We start from the raw sequence: 18,403 nt of genomic DNA on the forward strand, positions 1-18,403 counted from the left end.
TGTTTCCCCTTCTGTCAAACAAAGATAAGTCCTCTCCAGGGTCCCGGTCTCTGAGACTGTGCTGCAAAGCCCCTGAGGTCAGAGGGTGAAGGCAGGTCCTTTATGAGCTGTCCCTTGCCTGCTTCCAGGTGGCTTGTCCCTCTGGAGCTGATTCAACCTGAACAGGAATGTCTCATGCCGTTTGTTTTCCTTCTAGTTCCGGGAAGCCGTGGAACATGAGAAGGAATTGGCTGATTATTTTTATCCTTTTCTCCCTGAAGCTTGTGGAGAAATGTGGTAAGTTCAGAACTGGGTCGTCATGGCCCACATGAGTAGCCTGTCCTGTTGGTTGCCAAGGAATTGGTACCATCCAGACCACGTGTGTCTGCCTGCTCTCACCAGGCCAAGTGGCCATTACTGTAGTGAGACAGGGTCTGGTCTGGGGTCCGAGAGTTTCGCAAAAAGCCAGATGGTTCCACCAGTGATTGGCTAAGATTTATTTATTTATTTGAGGGTTGGAGCTACAGACAGAGAGAGAGAGATGCTAGTTCACTCCCCAAATGGCCGCCACGGCCAGCGCTGGGCTGATCCGAAGCCAGGAGCTCCTTCTAGGCCTCCCACGTGGGTGCGGGGGCCCAAGGACTTGGGCCATCTTCTGCTTTCCCAGGCCACAGCAGAGAGCTGGGTCAGAAGAGGAGCAGCCGGGACATGAGCTGGCACCCGTATGGGATGTCAGCACTGCAGGCAGAGGCTTAGTTTCCTACACCACAGTGCCAGCCCCAGTAGTTGGTTCTTCAAGTCAGATTGTGCTATTAACTATCAAAGACGAATTGTGAGTCTGCAGCATTATGGGATAAATATCTGTGAAAAATGGTTCCTGTGGGTCCTGCCCTGCCCTGTGGCCTTACAGAAAATGTTGTAAGCCCTGAGAATACAGACAGGTGGCCACCCTTCCCCCCACCTGATTTCCTGTTCCTGATTCTGCATCTCCTTAGGGACTGAGGAGCAGGGCACAGGCTGGTGACAGGGTTTGCACCTCCCAAGAGCAGGGCTGACTGCTTTTGAGGCTTGTGTCATTCTAGCAATTATTCCAGTGCCCTAGACATTTCTGAAATTCCTTCCCCAGAGAGCTTTATTTAGCGCTGTAGGGGTGTGGGGCCCATTTTGATCATTAGCTTGGTTGCTGTCAAAACCCAAATGAAATGCCTGACTGAAGAGTTCAGGTGGGAAAAGAGCACCACTCCTGCTGAAGTTTGCAAGAGCCCTGAATAAAGACTGTACCCTTAGGGTCACTGGGCCCTGGAATCTGAGGCGAGGTCATCTGATCAGCCCTTCTCGGTCTGTTAACCAGTCCGGTCCTGTCACTTGGCAGTCTCACCTTGGGAAAAAGCAGTTTCCACAAAAGCGAAGGTCTTAGGGCCATGGGGCCCAGTGTTTCTAGTGATGCCAGGACCTCATTCTAACCCTGCAGGGTCATATTCCCTGGGACCATGGCTGCAATGTGTGTGCACATTGCTAATGGGTTCCCCTAGGAAAGAGCACAAAATTCAGCTAAAACCACTCCAGTTACTCAGAGGGGAAGCTGAGGCCCGGAGAGGGTAGGAGGCTTCCCCAAAGTCACAGAGCTAGACAGTAACCAAGCTAGAACCTGGCTAGGATGCCTGCTCAGTCACGTGGCTTCCTTTCCTGAGTGTCATAGTAGAAGCTGCAGTAAAACTGAGTAACTGGCATCAGATTTCTTTTTTTTATTTTTTAAAGATTTATTTATTTATTTGTAAGGCAGAGTTACAGAGAGGCAGAGAGCTTCCATCCACTGATTCACTCCCCACATGGCCCCAGTGGCCAGAGCTGGGGTGATCGGAAGCCAGGAGCCTCTTCCAGGTCTCTCACGTGGATGCAGGGCCCAAGGACTTGGACCATATTCTGCTGATTTCCCAGGCTATCATGGAGAGCTGGATCAGAAGTGGAGCAGAGACTGGCTCTGTGGCGTAGTGGGTAAAGCTGCCACCTGCAGTGCCAGCATCCCATATGGGTGCCAGTTCGAGTCCTGGCTGCTCCACTTCTGATCCAACTTTCTGCTATGGCCTGGGAAAGCAGTAGAAGATGGCCCAAGTCTTTGGGCCCCTGCACCCAAATGGGAGACCGAAAGAAGCTCCTGGCTACTCTGGCTACTCGCTTTGGATCGGCACAGCTCTGACACTTGTGGCTACTTGCGGAGTGAACGAGCAGATAGAAGACCTGTTTCTCTCTCTCTCTAACTCTGACTTTCAAATAAATAAATTAAAAAAAAAAAAAAAAAAAGAAAGTGGAGCAGCCGGACTTGAACTGGCACCCATATAAGATGCCAACGCTTCAGGCAGTGGCTTTACCCACTGTGTCACAGTGTCGGCCCCTATTTATTTATTTATTTGAGAGGCAGAATTACAGACAGGCAGAGGGAGAGACAGAGAGATCTTCCATCCGCTGATTCATTCCCCAAATGGCCGCAATGGCCGGAGCTAGGCTGATCCAGAGCCAGGAGCCAGGAGCTTCTGGGTCTTTCAGGTACATACATGTATGTACATACATACAGGCCCAAGCACTTAGACCATCTTCTACCACTTTCTCAGGCCATTAGCAGGGAGCTGGATCAGAAGTGGAGCAGCCAGGACTTGAACTGGTGCCCATAGGGGATGCCAGCACCATAGGCAGAGGTTTAACCTCCTACACCATTGTACTGGCCCCATGGCACTGGATTTCTAACCTCATTCTGAGCCTTTCTTCTCTTTGCTGTGGGAGGTGATCATCAAAGACCATAGGTGAGATGATTGGCCTTCAGGGGGTTTTGTCTCTGATGTCTGTGGGTGGACTCTTGACATAGTGGATCTGTAGTCAAGAACCTGGACTCTGGACAACACAGGTCCGGATTTGAATCTCATCTCCACCTTTTTTGAGCTGTATGGATAAGACACCTGACACTCCCCTCCTGGAATTCTGGGTTTCCTTATATGCTGACCTCTCACTGTTGTAATGATTAAAAATGAGAGTGGAGAGTATAGCAGAGTGGCTGGCACGGGGTAGGGTACAGACTGGGAGAGGTGCCAATAAGTGTAAGGTAAAAACTAAAACCTGGGATGGTCCCATCGTGACTCATTTTTGGTCATTCTTATAAGGTATAGAGAGGCTGCTACCCCAGGATGGAATTTAAAATGTGTTCTTCCAGGATATGCTCCTTACTTCCTAACCGCCTCCCATCTTAGGTTCAAATTTCCTGCAGTTATTATGAGATATTGCAAGTTATTGCAAGACATGGCCGGCGCCGCGGCTCACTTGGCTAATCCTCCGCCTGTGGCGCCGGCATCCCGGGTTCTAGTCCCGGTTGGGGTGCCGGATTCTGTCACAGTTGCTCCTCTTCCAGTCCAGCTCTCTGCTGTGGCCCAGGAAGGCAGTGGAGGATGGCCCAAGTCTTTGGGCCCTGCACCCGCATGAGAGACCAGGAGGAAGCACCTGGCTCCTGGCTTCGGATCGGCGCAGCGTGCTGGACGTAGCGGTCATTTGGGGAATGAACCAATGGAAGGAAGACCTTTCTGTCTCTCTCTCTCACTGTCTAACTCTGCCTGTCAAAAAAAAAAAAAGAAAAGAAAAAAAGTTATTGCAAGATAATAACCAGAACCAACAAATGCAGTCATCCCTTGGTGTCCTGGGCTTCAGGACTTCCTGTGGATACCCAAATCCACACATTGGCTCAGGCCCCTTCTACAAAGTGGTCTAGTACAAGGGAACTCCAAGAAGTTCGTGGGGCTCTGCTGCAATAATAAAGGTCAGGTTTTTTTTTGTTTTTTTTTTTGTTGTTGTTGTTGTTTGTTTGTTTTTTGTTTTTTCTGACATGCAGAGTGGACAGAGAGAGAGAGAGACAGAGAGAAAGGTCTTCCTTTTTGCCGTTGGTTCACCCTCCAATGGCCGCCGCGGTAGGCGCGCTGCCGCCGGCGCACCGTGCTGTTCCGATGGCAGGAGCCAGGTGCTTCTCCTGGTCTCCCATGGGGTGCAGGGCCCAAGGACTTGGGCCATCCTCCACTGCCTTCCCGGGCCACAGCAGAGAGCTGGACTGGAAGAGGGACAACCGGGACAGAATCCAGCGCCCCGACCAGGACTAGAGCCCGGGGTGCCGGCGCCGCAGGCAGAGGATTAGCCTATTGAGCCGCAGCGCTGGCCAGGTCAGTCTTTTTGCCGTGTTAAAAAAAAAAAAAAAAAAAAAAAGTTCACAGGGGTGGGTGTTTGGTGCAGGGGTTAAGATGCTACTTAGGGGGCCAGTGTTGTGGCACAGCAGGTTAAGCCACTGCCTGCAACAGCAGCACCCCATATGAGTGCGAGTTCAAGTCCCAGCTGCTCCACCTCTGATCCAGCTCCCTGCTAATGTGCCTGGGAAAGCAGCGGAAGATGGCCCAAGTCCTTGGGCCCCAGCACTCACATGGGAGACCCAGAAGAAGCTCCTTTCTTTGGCCTGGCCCAGTCCCAGTGCTTGTGGCCATTTAGGGAGTGAAACAGTGGATAGAAGGTCTCTCTGTCTCTGCCTCTCTGTTTGTAATTCCAAGGGGAAAAAAAAAAAAGATGCTGCTTGGGACGCCCACATCAGAGTGCTTGAGTTTAAGTCCCAGCTCCGCTTCTGATTCCTGCCTCCCACCAGTGTGTCCCCTGGAAAGCAGCAAGTACTGGCCTTGGGGACCCAGAGGTAAGGTGGCTGCTAGGCTTTCCTTTCAGTACCCCTGCGTGGTGATTTGTTCTTGCACTTGCTTATCTGGCGTGATCCTCAGCTCTAGGTAAACTTTAACAGGCAGCTGCCCAGCTACACAAGCCCCACAGAGCCTCAGATGATATCAGAGCAGTGGGTGTGAAAAAGAAGGGGCCTGGTTGTCAAAGGTGGCCCCAGGACCTGAGCAGCTTGGTCTCTGCAAGGGCCAGGGTGGGGACCACCTGCCCTGGGGACCTCACAAGGCAGGCAGTCCCTCCCTGTCTGCAATGCCACGTGCAGGGCTAGTGTGGAGAAGGCCGCTCAGGTGTGGTCAGGAGAGGCTCCGGGTATCTGAGCCAGATCCAACAGTACAAGTTCAAGGCAGGCTGAGCCCTGTGGAGGAGATGAGGTTACTCTTCCTGGAAGTGTGCAGGAAGACACCTACCAGGTAGGGGTACTGAGAAGAGGAATCAGGCAGGAAAGGTTGAATTAGCTCATTTGGAAGTCCCAACTCGAGCATCTAAAATTTCCAACCTTGGCTCTTCATCTCTTGCCTTTGAGGGGTCTGGATGGAGGGAGAGCTGGGCCCTGCCCACCCCTCGCTCTGCAGAGACCTTCTTCATCAGAGTTAAGCACTTGCTTCCCCTGGTGAGTGCCCTCCGCTGTCCCATTCAAGATTCAGCATCCTGACCTGTAGGCCATGCATAGTCCTGCAGCCTGTGAGGCAGGGCTATTTCAGGGCTATTTCGGCTCCGTGAACAGAGGGGATCCTGTGCTGTCCATCTGAGGAACTGGTTTAAGTCCACCTTTTGCAGAGCACAGCTTGGATTCCTTTGTGATCACTTTTGGGCTCCATGGTTCCCAGACTATCTCTAGAGACCCCCAGAGCTACCGACCAAGGAGTGGGAGGAAGCGCCAGTGTTTCTTGCTCTGGCCTGTGTCTCCCTGTCTCTGTCTTTGGCAGCACATGGGAGAAACAGCATAACAAGGACCTGGGTTTCCAGGCCCACAATGTGGCCTCCAGGCCTTCTGCGTCTTTGCCTGGAAAATAGAGGTCAGAGGGGCCTGTGCTGTGGCACAGCAGGTAAATGCCCTGGCCTGAAGCCCCAGCATCCCATATGGGCGCCGGTTCGAGACCTGGTTGCTCCACTTCTGATCTAGCTCTCTGCTATGGCCTGGGAAAACAGTAGAAGATGGCCCAAGTCCTTGTTCCCCTGCACCTGTTTGGGAGACCCAGAAAAAGCTCCTGGCTTTGGATTGCCACAGCTCCAGCCTTTGTGGCCAACTGGGTAGTGAACCATCAGATGGAAGACCTCTCTCTCTCTCTCTTTCTCTCTCTCTCTCTCTCTCTCTCTGCCTCTCCTCTCTCTGTGTAACTCTGAATTTCAAATAAATAAATCTTTAAAAAAATAAAAGAAAACAGAGCTCAGAACTCCTGGTTCAGATATCAGGCCCATCATCTCAGATTTTTCTCGTGGGCCTGAGCTTTCTGACCTAGTGACTGACATCACTGATTGGGGTCTTTCCAGAGTCAACCGTCAGTCTCACTGTTCCTCCCGTTGTGAAGCTGGAAAATGGCAGCTCGACCGACGTCAGCATCACCCTTGGGTGAGTTCTCGGGCCCAGCTCTGTCCTCAGCCCACTGGACTCTCCCCACAGCTTGATCCCTGGCTTGGTCTGTTCATATTTCAGATGTGATGTTCTTACTTCCACACTCTTAAGACAGGCCAGAGGAAGAGCAGTGGTGCCAGCAGGGGGCTGCCGGGCCAGGTCCCTCATCTGACCCACACTGAATCCTTTCTTTGGCTTGGGGGATGAGGAAGGGCAGAGCCTCTTCCCCAAGAGAGGAGAGCCCTTGAGTGACCAGAAGTGGGTGCCACCCTTCACAGTGCTCCTTTCAGACGCCAGATATTTTAGGGGCGTCCTGAAGGGCAAGGAACGCAGAGCTGCGTTGCTGGTCAGCTCTCCTGAAGCCACTTCCAAAAGCGGATGTGACCACATTACATGGCTCCCACCTGTGCGATGCTCAGTCTTAGCCCTGGTCTGTTCCTGGCTGGCATCTACTCGTTCTAAGTATGAGGGTTCCAGTCCAGACTGTAGGGCCCGCCTCTTCCTTCTATGCCCTTGGCTGCTCTGTCCTGCCCCAGCCTCCCAGCTGTGAGGGTGCCCTGAGATGAAGATCCAGAGCCTGTCCTTTTCTATTTACGCCTCTCCCCTCTTCTGCCCTCCCCTGGGAGGCTGATCTCAAACCAAAGCTCTGGCTCCCAGGCCTCCTTGCAGGCCTACCAGGCCATTCCGAGTTCCCACCATCTCTGCACACCAGCAACACCTTATAAGTCTCCCAAGTCATCCCACCACTTTATAAACGAACTCCCGGACTCTAAGCCCAGATCTGATGCTCCTGTGGGCTGCTACCAGCCAGCATGTCCAACTTCCTGGCCACACACACCTGCAGCTTGTCTTGCACACTCTGCTCCCCCTGGCGCCTTGCTGGGAAGGCCCTGGCTCAGAGCTCCGCTCTGGGAAACCTTTCCCGTTGGAGCAGGGGACCATCAGGGCCCATCATCTACCTCTGACCCAGTCTACCTCTAGGTGCCTCATGTGTCATTCCAGCCAGTTTGCTGCCTCCTCAGGTCTCACCCCACCTTGAAGGGATTTCTGATCTCCTGATTCAGACAAAATGCCTCAGAGATGGGGATTCCAGCTCCCTGCTTGCTCGGGGATGCGCACATAGTATTTCCTAGCTCTAGCTGCCCTGTGTGGAATCCAGAGAGCTGCTTGAGATCTCAGCATCCCACTTCACAGCAGTGATCAGACTCTTGTCTTCCACAGGCACCCGTTAAATACTAGCTTGGTGATCACTTTGGAAGTCACCTTCCGTTCCAAAAATGTCACCATCCTGGAGCTGCCTGGTGAAGTAAGTAACAGCTCCTCACCTGTGCGTGGGGAAACTGCTAGGTGAAGAGCGGGTTTCAGGAGGGAGCCTGGGGGAGTGGTCACCGAGCCAGGCCCGCTCCTCAGCCTGGCAGTCTGTGACATTGGCCATGTTCCTCTGGGAGGTGAGCATTATGTGCCGTGAAAATGCGATAGCAAGAAACCTGAGGCAGATGTGGTTCTGAGAGGACCAGAGAAGACCTGTTAAACAACTTCCTCCGCCTTCTAAGGACCAGGAGTAGGATATTGGTATCCTTCAAAATTTAAAACTCACTTTGTTTGTTAATAATAATTCAGCTTCTAGAAGCCTGCGCCAAAGAAACATGTGCACATAAGTATGGAGATGCCCACTGCACTAGTGTCATAGCAGTACTCTGGAGCCAGCCTGTATTCATGAACTTTAATGGGTGAATACTTTGTGAAACATTTCTACTCCGGCATACTACACAACTATTAAAAAGAATGAAGTACATCTTTAAAAAAAAAAAAGTGGGAGTGGACATTTACCCTAGTAGTTAAGCTGAGTACCTAGGTTTGACTCCCAGCCCTGTCTCCTGCTAATGCAGACTCTGGGAGGCAGCAGTGCTGGCTTCAGTAATTGGGTTCCCACCACCAGCTGCCAGCTGCAGCCTGACCCAGCCCCTTCCCATTGCAGGTATTTGGGAAATGAACCAGCAGATGGGAGGTGTCTCTCAAGTTATTTAAAAAAAGAAAGAGGTAGTTCTGAGAATGCGGAAGTTCCCAAGATGATTTTCTAAGACCTTGCAACTCAGAAAAGCCATCAGGGATCAGCATCATTGGCCTTGCTTAAAAACCTAGAAACACAAAATCTCAGGTTGCTTCTTAGACCTACTGATTTAGTCTACAGGTTAGCAAGACCCCTGGAAGATTTGGGTCCACAGTAAAGATTGTGAAGTTGTGGTTTCTTTGTTTTTTGAAAGATTTATTTATTTATTTATTTGAAAGATATATATAGAGGAGAGACAGAGAGGTTTTCTTTTTTTTTAAAGTCACCTTTAAAAAAAAAAGATTTATTTATTTATTTGAAAGAGTTACACAGAGAGAGAGAGAAAGAGGCCTTCCATCCGATGGTTCATTCTCCAATTGGCTGCAACGGCCTAAGCCGCACTGATCTGGAGCCAGGAGTTTCTTCCTGGTCTCCCACGCGGGTGCAGGGGCCCAAGCACTTGGGCCATCTTCTACTGCTTTCCCAGGCCGTAGCAGAGAGCTGGGTCAGAAGTGGAGCAGCCAGGTCTCGAACAAGTACCCATATGGGTTGCTGGCGCTTCAGGCCAGGGCATTAACCCGCTGTGACACAGCACTGGCCCAAAGAGGTTTTCCATCTGTTAGTTCACTCCCCAGATGGCTGCAAAGGCCACGCTGAAGCTAGGAGCTTCTTCCAGGTCTCCCACACGGGTGCAGGGGCCCAAAGACTTCAGCCGTCGTCCACTGCCTTCCCAAGTACATTAGCAGGGAGCTGGATTGGAGGTGAAGCAGCCGAGATTCGAGCCAGTACCTGTGCCACAATGCTGACCCCTGTGAAGCAGTGTTCTTAGACACCACTGGTATCATTTGTAGAAGCCAGTACCAGAGGCTGTCTGGTGTGTGATAGTGACAATTATTTGTAGCTTTATGTATTTAAATTTTTTAATTTGCGTGTTTGAGAGGTGCAGAGGCAGACAAAGAGAACTGTCATCTGCTGGTTCAGTCCCCAAGCCGGGGCCACAGCTGTTGTGAGTGCTCTCCTGGTCTCCCACATGGGTGGCAGGAACCACTTACTTGAGCCATCACCACTGCCTCTAAGGCTCTACTTGGCAGGAAGCTGGAGTCAGAAGCCAGAAGCAGGAAGTGAACCCAAGTGCTCCACTGTGGGCTGCAGTATCTTAACCACTAGGCTAAATGCCCATTCCTGCTTTATGCAGTCATCCATCTGTGTGTTCCGTATTTCCACCTTAGCAAGGATTTGAGCCAGTTGCCTTTCAACTGTTAAAAGATATCCATAGGGAAAGCAACTCAAAAGGTTAAAAAATAAGAAAAAAATAGGCCGGCGCCGCGGCTCAATAGGCTAATCCTCTGCCTGCGGCGCCAGCACACCAGGTTCTAGTCCAGTCCCGGTCAGGGCGCTGGTTCTGTCCCAGTTGCCCCTCTTCCAGTCCAGCTCTCTGCTGTGGCCCAGAAAGGCAGTGAAGGATGGCCCAAGTGCTTGGGCCCTGCACCCACATGGGAGAGCAGGAGAAGCACCTGGCTCCTGGCTTCGGATCAGCGTGGTGCACCGGCCACAGCGGCCATTGCGGGGTGAACCAATGGAAAAGGAAGACCTTTCTCTCTGTCTCTCTCTCTCACTGTCCACTCTGCCTGTCAAAAAAAGAAAAAAACAAGTTGAATGCAATGCAGGGTGAATAAGTTCCAGAGATCTATTGTCAGCATGGTGGCTATAATTAATAATAACATATCGTGTACAGTCGTGTACCGCATAGTCACATTTCAGTCAACAAGGACCACATATAGGGTGCTGTTCCCATAAGATTCTATCTCCCGAGGCCGGCGCTGTGGCTCACTGGGTTACTCCTCCGCCTGTGGCGCCAGCATCCCATATGGGCACCAGGTTCTAGTCCTGGTTGCTCCTCTTCCAGTGCAGCTCTCTGCTGTGGCCCGGGAGTACACAGTGGAGGGTGGCCCAAGTGCTTGGGCCCCTGCACCCACTGGGAGACCAGGAAGAAGCACCTGGCACCTGGCTTTCGATTGGCACAGCGCCAGCTGTGGCGGCCATTTGGGGAGTGAACCAATGGAAGGAAGATCTTTCTCTCTCTCTCTCTCTCTCTCACTGTCTATAACTCTACCTGTCAAATAAAAAAAAATAAATATTCTATCTCCCAGTGACGCCGTGACTGTCTTAGCTTGTGTCAGTACATGCTGTACTGTTTGCAGTAGTGAAACTGCTTAATAACATGTTTCTTAGATTATATGCTGTCGCTAAGCAACATGTGACTGTACTTGAGGATCACTAAGAGAGTTGATCTTCAATGTTCCGACCATGAAAACACTGATCAATACGTGGGGTGGTGGGTATGTTGATTATCTTACTGTAATCACTTCAGTGTATTGTATATCAGTATCACATTGTCCACTGTAAATGCATACCACTTTTATTTACCAGTGATACCCTAATAAAACTGGGGCAGAGGAGGAGGAGAGGCTGCTGGGCTGAGGCCGTGGTGGGAGGCCCTGGCTGGCTGTAGAGATGGACTGCGAGTTATCTCTGTGCCCCTAGAAGGCGAGGAGCAGTGAGACCTGGTCAGGCTCAGAGTTAGGAACCTGTGATCTGAAAAACTTGCGGAAGGAGGCAGCAGTGTGGAGCTAAGGAGCCCCCAAGTGAGAGGTGACTCTCGCCCCTGGTGAGCACCACCCCACACTAGACAGCATCATTCCTTACAATCTCGCTTCTGCCCCAGGCTCTGAGGCTAGCATGCAGGAAAGCCATTGGTTCTAACAGCAGGCTTTGGCAATCTGCTTCCAGCCTGTGGTACCAACCCAACTTTTTAATTCTATATACTTATTTTCATTTCATTTGAAAGAGAGATTTTCAATTTGTTGGTTCACTCCCCCAAGTGCCTACAATAGCCAGAGTTAGGCCAGGCTGAAGCCAGGAGCCTGGAACTATACCTAGGTCTTCCATATGGGTACAAGGGACTCAAATACTCAAGCCATCACCTGCTGCCTCCCAGGGTGCACATCAGCAGGAAGGTGGAATCAGAGCATAGCTAGGACTAGCACCCAGGCACTCCAATATAAGATGTAGGTGTCCCAAGCGGCGTCTTAACCACTATGCCAAATGCCAAACCCCCTATAATCCAGTTTTTTAAAAAGATTTAACAGTGAAAGTCAAACCATTTTTTGGATGAGCTTTATGGGTACCAGCCTGCCTCACTGGCCCCTCTCCGGCCAGCTCCAACCCTGCTGTCTACTGCCAGTGGTGGTGGAAACTACTGGTTAGAACTTGAGGGTAGGGGGCCGGCACCATGGCTCACTTGGTTAATCCTCCGCCTGCGGCGCCAGCACCCCGGGTTCTAGTCCCAGTTGCTCCTCTTCCAGTCTAGCTCTCTGCTGTGGCCCGGGAAGGCAGTGGAGGATGGCCCAAGTGCTTGGGCCCCTGCACCTACTGGGAGACCCAGGAGGAAGCACCTGGCTCCTAGCTTCGGATCGGTGTAGCTCCAGCCGTAGCAGCCATTTGTGGGGTGAACCAACGGAAGGAAGACATTTCTGTCTCTCTCTCTCTCTCTCACTGTCTAACTCTATCTGTCAAATAAATAAATAAAATAACTTGAGGTATGGTGGTCTGGGAGCCAGTGGTAAGAACCTTCACCCAAACACAGTGCAGTTTCCTCATTTGTAGACATAGGGTTAGTGATGTCCATTTGACAGCGTTGTGAATAAACGCCACTGCAGGTATAAAATGTCTCGGGAAGTACCCAGCACATGGGAAGTACTCCACAAAGGGTCACAGTCTTTGTCATTTCATTCTTCTGCCTTGTCTGGGTCGATTTCTGGTTGACTTCCTCCCTCTCTGTTCCCAGAAGATATTTAGTGACCACTTACAAATAGACCAACAGTATTGTGAGGAAAATCTGTTAGAAATAAGAAAAAATGAGGTGGATAGGAAGATAAAAGAGCCAAGAGTGGTGCATGTCACAAAGATGCGGCTTCCAAGACGTGGACCAAAAACTAGCCTCCAGGCTGCGTGTGCCACAGCTGCTACACCATTTGCATTGTTCTGCCAAAACCCTCTGATGTTGGGTGCTAAGACCAAAGAAGCAACACTGCAGGTCCTCATTAAGAAGCCACTGCAAGGGGCCAGCATTGTGGCATAGCTAGTAAGTTGGCCTTTGGGATGCCAGCATCCCATATGGGTGCCAGTTGGAGACCTGGCCGGCTTCTCCACTTCCGATCCAACTCCCTTCTAACGCACCTGGGAACATAGTGGAAGAAGGTCCAAGAGCTTGGGCCCCTGACCCATGTCAGAGATCCAGAAGAAATCAGTCTCGCCAAGTATGACTCCTGGCTTTGGCCCAGCCCTGGCCGTTGTGGCCATTTGGGGGGTGAACCAATGGATGGAAGATCTCTCTTTCTCTAACTCTGACTTTCAAATAAATAAATCAACAAATCTTTTTTAAAAAAGAAGCCACTGGGCTGGCGCTGGGGCACAGTGGGTTAAAGCCCTGGCCTACAGTGCCGGCATCCCATATGAGCACTGGTTTGAATCCCAGCTGCTCCACTTCTGATCCAACTCCCTGCTAATATGCTTGGGAAAGCAGCTGATGATAGCCCAAGTCCTTGGGCCCCTGCACCCATATGGGAGACCCAGAAAAAACTGGCTTCAGCTCTATCCATTTAGGGAGTGAACCTGCAATGGAAGACCTCTCTCTCTCAGTCTCTACCTCTCTCTGCAACTCTTTAAAATAAATAAAATAAATCTTTTTTAAAAGCCGCTGAAATCTAGTGAGCCATGTCCTCAGGGTCCCTGCAGTATGGGTAAGGGGTACTATCCAGAGTATTACCCAGGGAGCAGACAGGGGAGATAGTTTGGCCTGGTAAAGATGCCACCCCTCCCTGCCACACTGGGCAGATTTAGGGGAATCAGGAGGAGTAACTGGGGGATTGTGTGTTGCAGGAGGCTTCTACACACTCATGCTCAGGGCAGAGCTTTCGATAAACACTGGGCAGAAATGAGGGTAAGAACATTCTCCTTGCCAAGTATCTGGTGCCTGCACCTGTTTTGGCATTCGGCAGACAGGCTGGCCACAGGGCAGACATCCTTGTATGGATATTGAGGAACCCAACCGTAGTGGAAGTTGCCATGTATCCAGCTGAATCTTTGTTTTTTTTTCCCAAAAGCCTTTTATTTAACAAATACAAACTTCATAAATTTCATAATTACAACTTTAGGAAGATGGTGATTCTTCCCACCCATTCTTCTACCCCTCTTCTTCCTCCCTCTTCTATTCCCATTCTTATTTCTTACTAAGATCTATTTTCAGTTAACTTTATACACATGTGATTAACTCTGTTAAGAGTTCACCAAATAGCATGAAAAAAAAAACTTGCTCAACAATCAACACAAGGACTGTTCAAAGTTATTACTTCTCAAAGTGCCAATTTCACTTCTGTAGATTGTGTTTTAGGTGCTCTATTAGTTATTACAGGTCAGGGGAACATATGATGTTTGTCCTTTGGGGACTGGCTTATTTAACTAAATATGATGTTTTCTAGTTTCATCCATTTTGTTGCAAATGACCAGATTTTTTTTTACTGCTGTGTAGTATTCCACGGTGTACATATCCCATAATTTCTTTATCCAGTCTTCAGTTGATGGGAATTTGGGTGATTCCATGTCTTAGCTGTTGTGAATTGAGCTTCAATAAACATGGGGGTGCAGATAACTCTTCCATATGCTGATTTCATTTCCCTTGAGTAAATTCCCAGGAGTGGGATGGCTGGGTCATATGGTAGGTCTATATTCAGATTTCTGATGTATCTCCATAGTGGCTTTACCACTATGTGGATTAGGCTACCTTTTTCCCCCACATCCATGCCAGCATTTGTTGTTTGTTGATTTCTGTATGAAAGCCATTCTAATGGGAAGGGGGTGGTGTGAGGTGAAACCTCATTGTGGTTTTGATTTGCATTTCCCTTATGGTTAGTAATCTTAAGCATTTTTTTCATGTGTCTATTGGCTATTTGAATTTCCTCTTTTGAAAAATGCCTGTTTAAGACTTCTGTCCACGGGCGGGCGCTGTGGCTCACTTGGTTAATCCTCTGCCTGCAGTGCCGGCATCCCATATGGGCGCCAGGTTCTAGTCCCGGTTACCCCTTTTCCAGTCCAGCTCTCTGCTGTGGCCCGGGAGGGCAATGGAGGATGGCCCAAGTGCTTGGGCCCCTGTACCCGCATGGGAGACCAGGAAGAAGCACCTGGCTCCTGGCTTCAGATTGGCACAGCGCCAGCCGTAGCAGCCATTTGGGGAGTGAACCAACAGGAGGAAGACCTTTCTCTCTGTCTCTCTCTCCCTGTAACTCTACCTGTCGAATAATAATAATAATAAAGACTTTTGTCCATTTTGTAACTGGGTTTTTTGTTGTTGAGTTTCTTGATCTTTTTAGAAATTCTAGTTATTCTTTATCAGTTGCATAGTTTGCAAATAATTTCTCCCATTCTGTTGGTTGCCTCTTCACTTTGCTGAGTGTTTATTTTGTAGTATAGAAGCATCTCAATTTGATGTAATCCCGTTTGTCAATTTTGGCTTTGATTGCCTGTGCCTCTGGGTTCTTTTCCAAGAACTCTTTGCCCATTCCAATGTCTTTTAGGGTTTGCCCAATTTTCTCCAATAATTTGATGGTGTTGAATCATAGATTTAGGTATTTAATCCATTTTGAGTGGATTTTTGTGTAAGGTATAAGGTACGGGTCTTGCTTCATACTTCTGCACATGGAGATCCAGTTTTCCCAGCACCAATTGTTGGAGAGACTCATTGCTCCAGGGATTGATTTTAGCTCCTTTGTCAAAGATAAGTTGGTTGTAGATGTATGGATTGCTTTCTGGTGTTTCTATTCTGTTCCATTGGTCTGTCCATCTGTTTTTATACTAATACCAGGCTGTTTTGATTATAACTGTCCTGTAGTATGTCTTGGAATCTGGTATTGTGATGTCCCCAGCTTTGTTTTTGTTATATAAGATTGCTTTAGCTATTCAGGATCTCCTGTGTTTCCATATGAATTTCAACATCATTTTTTCTATATCTGAGATTTTTTTTTTTTTGGCGTTCCTGGGTGGGCTCGAAGAAAAGAATGTTTTTGTTATTTTGATTGTTATTGCATTGAATCTGTAAATTGCTTTTGGACATTTTGATGATATTGATTCTTCCAAACCATGAACATGGAACATTTTTCCATTTTTTTATTCTCTTCTGTTTCTTTAATGTTTTTAATTTCTCATTGTAGAGATCTTTAACATCCTTGATTAAATTTATTCCAAGGTACTTGTTTTTTTGTTTGTTTTTTGTGATTTTTTTTTTTTGTAGCTATTTTGATGGGATTGATCTTAGAAGCTCTTTCTCAGCCATGGCATTATCTATGTATACAAAGACTGTTGACTTTTGTGTGTTGACTTTTTTTTTTTTTTTTTTTTTTTTTTTTGACAGGCAAAGTGGATAGTGAGAGAGAGAGACATAGAGAAAGGTCTTCCTTTTTGCCGTTGGTTCACCCTCCAATGGCCGCTGTGGCCGGCGCATCTCCCTGATCCGAAGCCAAGAGCCAGGTGCTTCTCCTGGTCTCCCATGCGGGTGCAGGGCCCAAGCACTTGGGCCATCCTCCACTGCCTTCCCAGGCCATAGCAGAGAGCTGGCCTGAAAGAGGGGCAACCGGGATAGAATCCGGCACCCCAACCGGGACTAGAACCTGGTGTGCCGGCGCCGCAAGGTGGAGGATTAGCCTGTTAAGCCACGGCGCCGGCCTTGTGTGTTGATTTTATATCCTGCTACTTTACCAAACTCTTCTATGAGTTCCAATAGTTTCTTAGTCGAGTCCTTTGGATCCACTATATATAGAATCCTGTCATCTGCAAATAGGGATAGTTTGACTTCCTCCTTTCCAACTTGTATCCCTTTGATTTCTTTTTCGTGCCTAATGGCTCTGGCTAAAACCTCCAGGACTATATTGAATAGCAATGGTGAGAGCAGGCATCCTTGTCTGGTTCCAGATCTCAGTGGGAATGCTTCCAACTTTCCCCAGTTCCATAGGATGCTGGCCGTGGGTTTGTCCTAAATTGCCTTGATTGTATTGAGGAATGTTCCTTCTACGCCCAATTTGCTTAGAGTTTTCGTCATGAAAGGGTATTGTATTTTATTAAATGCTTTGTCTGCATCTATTGATCTAATCATTTGGTTTTTGTTCAGCAATTTGTTAATGTAGTGTATCACATTATGTTGAGCAAATGTTGAGCAATCCCTGCATACCAGGAATAAATCCCACTTGGTCTGGGTGGATGATCTTTCTGAAGTGTTGTTTGAATTTTATTGGCTAGAACCTTGTTGAGAATTTTTGTGTCTGTGTTCATCAGGGAAATTGGTCTGTAATTCTCTTTTTCTGTTGCATGTTTTTTATGTTTAGGAATTAAGATGATGCTGGCTTCATGGAAAATTTGGGAGGATTCCCTCCCTTTCAGTTGTTTTGAATAGCTTGAAAAGAATTGGAGTTAGTTCTTCTTTAAATGTCTGGTAGAATTTAGTGGTAAAGCCATCTAGTCCTAGGCTTTTCTTTGTTGGGAGGGTATTTATGACTGATGCAATTTCTGTCTTGGTTATTGGTCTTTTTAGGTTTTCTATGTCTTCATGGCTCAATTTAGGTAGATTGTATGTGTCCACGAATCTATCTATCTCTTCTAGGTTTCTGGTTTGTTGGCATACAGATCTTTGTAGTAATTTCTGATGATTCTTTTTATTTCTGTAGTGTCTGTTGTTACATTCCTTTTTTTTTTTTTTTTTTGACAGGCAGAGTGGATAGAGAGAGAGACAGAGAGAAAGGTCTTCCTTTTTTGCCGTTGGTTCACCCTCCAATGGCCACTGCGGCCGGTGCATCTCGCTGATCCGAAGCCAGGAGCCAGGTGCTTCTCCTGGTCTCCCATGCGGGTGCAGGACCCAAGTACTTGGGCCATCCTCCACTGCCTTCCTGGGCCATAGCAGAGAGCTGGCCTGGAAGAGGGGCAACCAGGATAGAATCCGGCGCCCCAACCGGGACTAGAACCTGGTGTGCCGGCGCCACAAGGCAGAGGATTAGCCTGTTAAGCCACGGCGCCGGCCATACACTCCCTTTTTCATCTATAATTTTATTGATTTGTGTCTTCTCCATTCTTTTTTTTTTTTTTTTTTTTTTTGTTAGTTGGGCCAATGGTATGTCAGTTTTGTTTATTTTCTCAAAATACCAGCTCTTTGTTTTGCTGATCTTTTGTATTTTTTTGTTTTAATTTTGTTTATTCTCTAATTTTAATTATCTATTTCCTCCTGTTAGTTTTGGGTTTGGTTTCTTGCTGTTTTTCTAGGTCCTTGAGATTCTTTGATAGCTCATTTATTTGGTGCCCTTCCAGTTTCTTGATGTAGGCACCAATTGCTATAAAGTTTCCTCTTATCACTGCTTTTGCTGTATCCTGTAAGTTTTGATATGTTGTATTATCATCTTCATTTGTTTCCAGAAATTTTTTTCTCTCTTTTTTAAGATTTATTTTGTTTATTTGAAAGTCAGAGTTACACAGAGAGGAGAGGCAGAGAGAGAAAGGGGTCTTCCATCGATGGTTCACTCCCCAGTTGGCCGCAACAGCTGGAGCTGTGCCGATCCAAAGCCAGGAGCCAGGAGCTTCTTCCAGGTCTCCCCCACGGGTGCAGGGGCCCAAGGACTTGAGCCGTCTTCTACTGCTTTCCCAGACCATAGCAGAGAGCTGGATCGGACGTGGAGCAGCCAAGTCTCAAACCTGGCGCCCATATGGGATGCTGGTGTTTCAGGCCAGGGCGTTAACCTGCTGCGATACAGTGCTGTCCCCTTATTTCTTTTTTGATTTCTTCTGTGACCCACTGTTCATTCAGGAGCATGTTGTTCAGTCTTCATGTGTTTTCATATGTTCTGGGGATTCCTGAGTTGTTGATTTCTAGCTTCATACCATTGTAGTCAGAGAAAATGCATGGTATGATTTTGATTTTTTTGAATTTTCTGAGATTTGTTTTATGGCCTAACATGTGGTCA

At 48.4% G+C, this 18,403-nt stretch overlaps 1 protein-coding gene across 1 annotated transcript in view; it reads left to right on the top strand.

Moving 5' to 3' along the window:
- The window catches only part of CTNS (cystinosin, lysosomal cystine transporter), a 31,329-nt gene that overhangs the window by 2,067 nt on the left and 10,859 nt on the right, over positions 1-18,403 (top strand). The window contains exons 2-4 of the mRNA XM_062175303.1: positions 197-276; positions 6,217-6,295; positions 7,520-7,604. Coding sequence (XP_062031287.1) covers positions 216-276; positions 6,217-6,295; positions 7,520-7,604 — 225 coding nt within the window. The 5' untranslated portion in view covers positions 197-215. The remainder of the gene's footprint in view (positions 1-196; positions 277-6,216; positions 6,296-7,519; positions 7,605-18,403) is intronic.

The sequence above is a fragment of the Lepus europaeus genome, chromosome 18 (genome assembly GCF_033115175.1).
Source record: "Lepus europaeus isolate LE1 chromosome 18, mLepTim1.pri, whole genome shotgun sequence".
NCBI lineage: Eukaryota > Metazoa > Chordata > Mammalia > Lagomorpha > Leporidae > Lepus > Lepus europaeus.